The following is a 3,226-nucleotide window of genomic DNA, read 5'->3' as shown; positions in this document are numbered from 1 at the left end:
GATTAACTACGAATGAAAAAAACTTAACACGTATTATACTCGTGAACTCATTTAAACCCAATGATTCTTTTAGATTTTTAATATTTCAAATCGGTTTCTTTTAATTTAGAATCAAGAAGTAATTGATGTTTAGGTTGAATACTGTTGAACTTAAGAATCTCATGTAAGTTGTGATTGCAGAGGCCGCACTGGTTGCAGTTGCGGTTGCGGTGTAACGGAATCGGACCTATATCAGCGTTATGTAACAGAATCGATTATCACAATTATGATTTGTTTTTTCTTAAATTCGCACACTGTAACCAAAATGTACTGATATGCTAATCCTTACAACATAATTCAATAGAAATGGATTTTTAATAAATTTCGTTGAATTTTATTGATTTTTTTAAAAATCATTTAGCAAACGTAACGATTTATTAATGAATTTTAAGTTGCTACCATTATTAATTTGATCTACCATTTTTAAATCATCATCTACTCGCGGTGGATCATAGTCTCTTTATAGAGGACCATTAACTGTTTAAATATAATTTTTTAATGAATTATTGAAGATTATTTTAATAAAAAAATCCTATTCCGCCCAATTTGAACGATGAAAATTAGGAATAAGGAGAGGAGGGGATAGATAAATGAGGTATATTAGGAAAGAGTTGGTGAATAGAGGATAAAAGGAGTAATAGAAATTATATACAATGTGACTGGCTGGAAAGAAGAGACGGAAAGTTTTTATAATTTTGTAGATAAATGAAGATTAAAATTGACATTTTATATTTATAAACTTGTTTATTTTTTCTCTTCCGCCCAATTTGAACGATGAAAAAACGTGGGTGATGAAAGATGCTTCAAAATTTCCCTATTTATACCGTGCAATAGCACCTTCACAATGCATACCAACACTACTTGTTCCTAGCTCTCCACCAGCCACAGCCACAGCCACAGCCACCACATTAAACCTATATATCATCTATATATATATATATATATCATGGCCAGTGGAGGAGCAACATGGGAAGAACTACTCGGAAGCAACGAATGGAAAGGTTTGATTGACCCCCTTGACCTCAACCTGAGGAAACTCATCCTCCAGTGCGGTGATATGTGCGACGCCACTTACGACGCCTTCATCGGCGATTCAAATTCCAAATATTGTGGCGCGGGCCGCTATGGCATGAAGTCATTCTTCAAAAACGTATTCCTAGCAGATTGTGCATCAAAATACCAGGTGGTGTCCTTCATCTATTCCACTCCAATCGATGTTCCTACCAATGACTCCAGCTTCACTGTGGGCTCTACGTTGTTCTACCAGACCAATTGGATGGGCTACATTGCTGTCTCCAACGATGAAGTCAGTAAGGCCAATGGGAGGCGTGAAATTTATGTGGTGTGGCGTGGAACCATCCTACTTACTGAACTCATTGACGATCTCAACGCCAATCTCGTGTCCGCCTTACCATTCATGGGGTCTCAGCCTGTAAATCTGATTCCGGGGAGTGATGCTGCTGGGGGTGCCAAGGTCATGGAGGGTTGGCTCTCAATTTACACTGCCGACAACCCGAAGTCTCAATTCACCAAGCACAGCGCGCAAACTCAAATTCTAACAAAGATCAAAGAACTGGCGGAGCAGTACAAGGGTGAAAATTTAAGCTTGATATTCACAGGACATAGCCTTGGTGGGGTACTTGCAGCTCTAAGCGCTTACAATGTGGCGGACACTAGTGCAGTTCCAAGTAATGTCCCGGTATCGGCTTTCGTGTTCTGTTGCCCAACCCTGGGTAACCAAGTGCTGTGTGACAAGATTAAGGCGCGAAAAAACCTGAGAATCTTACATATGAAGAACGTGAAAGACTTCCTTGCAACCTACCCCAAAAGCGTATTCCCGTGGGGGGATTACGCACATCCAGGAATTGAGCTTGAGGTTGATACTTCCAAGTCTCCACACTTGAACCCTTCACAGAATCTAATTTCCAAGGACAACAGGCTTAACTGGCATAACTTGCAAGGCCTGTTACATGTAATTGCAGGTTGGAATGGGAGCAATGGGGAGTTTAAGCTGAACGTGAAGAGGAGTTTGGCTCTTGTGAACAAGTCCAGTGGTTTTCTCAAGGATGAATATCGTATTCCAAAGTCATGGTCGGTTGAAAGGAATATGAGGATGGCCATTGATCAAAATGGAGAGTGGGTTGAGAAGGAGCCACTCCAGGAGGAGGAACAGGCCACTAATTAATTACAAACCTTGCGGCAAGGCCATCTGCATGTGTGTTAATTTGCGTGTTTATGCATGTGTGTGTTTGCGTACTTGTTGTTTATGCATGTGTGTGTCTGTGTGTGTCTGTTGCAAGAATAAGTGGATGTTAAAAGTAAAACACTCAAAGTGGGTACGAGACTCGGTATTAATATAAAATAAGTGAGTGAAATTTAATAATACGCAGTAACTTCGTTTATTTTGTCCACTGTGCTTATTTATTTGTTTGTTTATTTATTTTTCAAGGTTAAACAAGTTTATACCATGTATACATAATCCTTTTTCTTTTATTTCTCTTTTTCATCCCTTCCTAAACCCAAGCCCTTCCCTTTCTCCACTCTTCTTCTTCTTCTCACCTCCATGGGACATCATCAATCAATGAGCGAACATGTCTGATTCGTGTTTGGGTTATTTTTCTTTTTCCTCTCGCGCCCTATTGAACATCATCACTCAACAGACAAGCAAAAATTGTGGGTTCAATTATTAAGTCTTGTATGTGAAACTAGAGTTACATAGGGTGCGAAAACTTTTAGTTGATTTCAGTTGTGATTAACTCCATTAATGATCTAGATCTGCTTATTAGGTCAACTTGCTCAATTTATGATTGATTAAACTGTATGATCAATTAAACATTCACAATCATAAATATAAATATTTAAAAGTAAAATAAGTTAAGTTTAGAGAGATTGCACTAGGATTTTTAGCAAGGAAACCCCAGTGGATAAAATACGTCAACTATTTATATGGGAAAAACCTCGTGGATTATTCAGTCCAAAGTAAATAGATTCACTATATTTGAAACAAAGTACACCGATCTTTGACTATGGCTCACACCCTATCGTTCTACCAAACACCAATTGCTGACAATCTTTTAGCTTTGCGACTCCCCGTCCAATAGCAACTTGACCTCAGACTTATGCTTAATATTTTTAGAAGAGTAGTAGGTAGATCAGACAACACTTCTCGAATGCTCCAACCCTTTCA

General features: G+C 38.6%; 1 protein-coding gene across 1 annotated transcript; it reads left to right on the top strand.

Moving 5' to 3' along the window:
- The first annotated feature begins 985 nt into the window (after positions 1-985).
- LOC132301457 (phospholipase A1-IIdelta-like) lies at positions 986-2,224 on the top strand. The gene has a single exon (XM_059798707.1). It carries the CDS (start codon positions 986-988, stop codon positions 2,222-2,224), a length of 1,239 nt encoding a protein of 412 aa, XP_059654690.1.
- Positions 2,225-3,226: the final 1,002 nt, after the last annotated feature.

Source organism: Cornus florida, unplaced genomic scaffold, assembly GCF_030987335.1.
Source record: "Cornus florida cultivar Cherokee Brave unplaced genomic scaffold, ASM3098733v1 CherokeeBrave_3.0.0_Hap2_Chr03, whole genome shotgun sequence".
Lineage (NCBI taxonomy): Eukaryota > Viridiplantae > Streptophyta > Magnoliopsida > Cornales > Cornaceae > Cornus > Cornus florida.
Note: the sequence above shows the minus strand (reverse complement) of the source record. Positions and strands in the feature narration are given on the sequence as shown.

Bases quoted from the DNA above. Each gene is read 5' to 3' on its own strand.
- LOC132301457 (XM_059798707.1), top strand. From the start codon at position 986: ATGGCCAGTGGAGGAGCAACATGGGAAGAACTACTCGGAAGCAACGAA.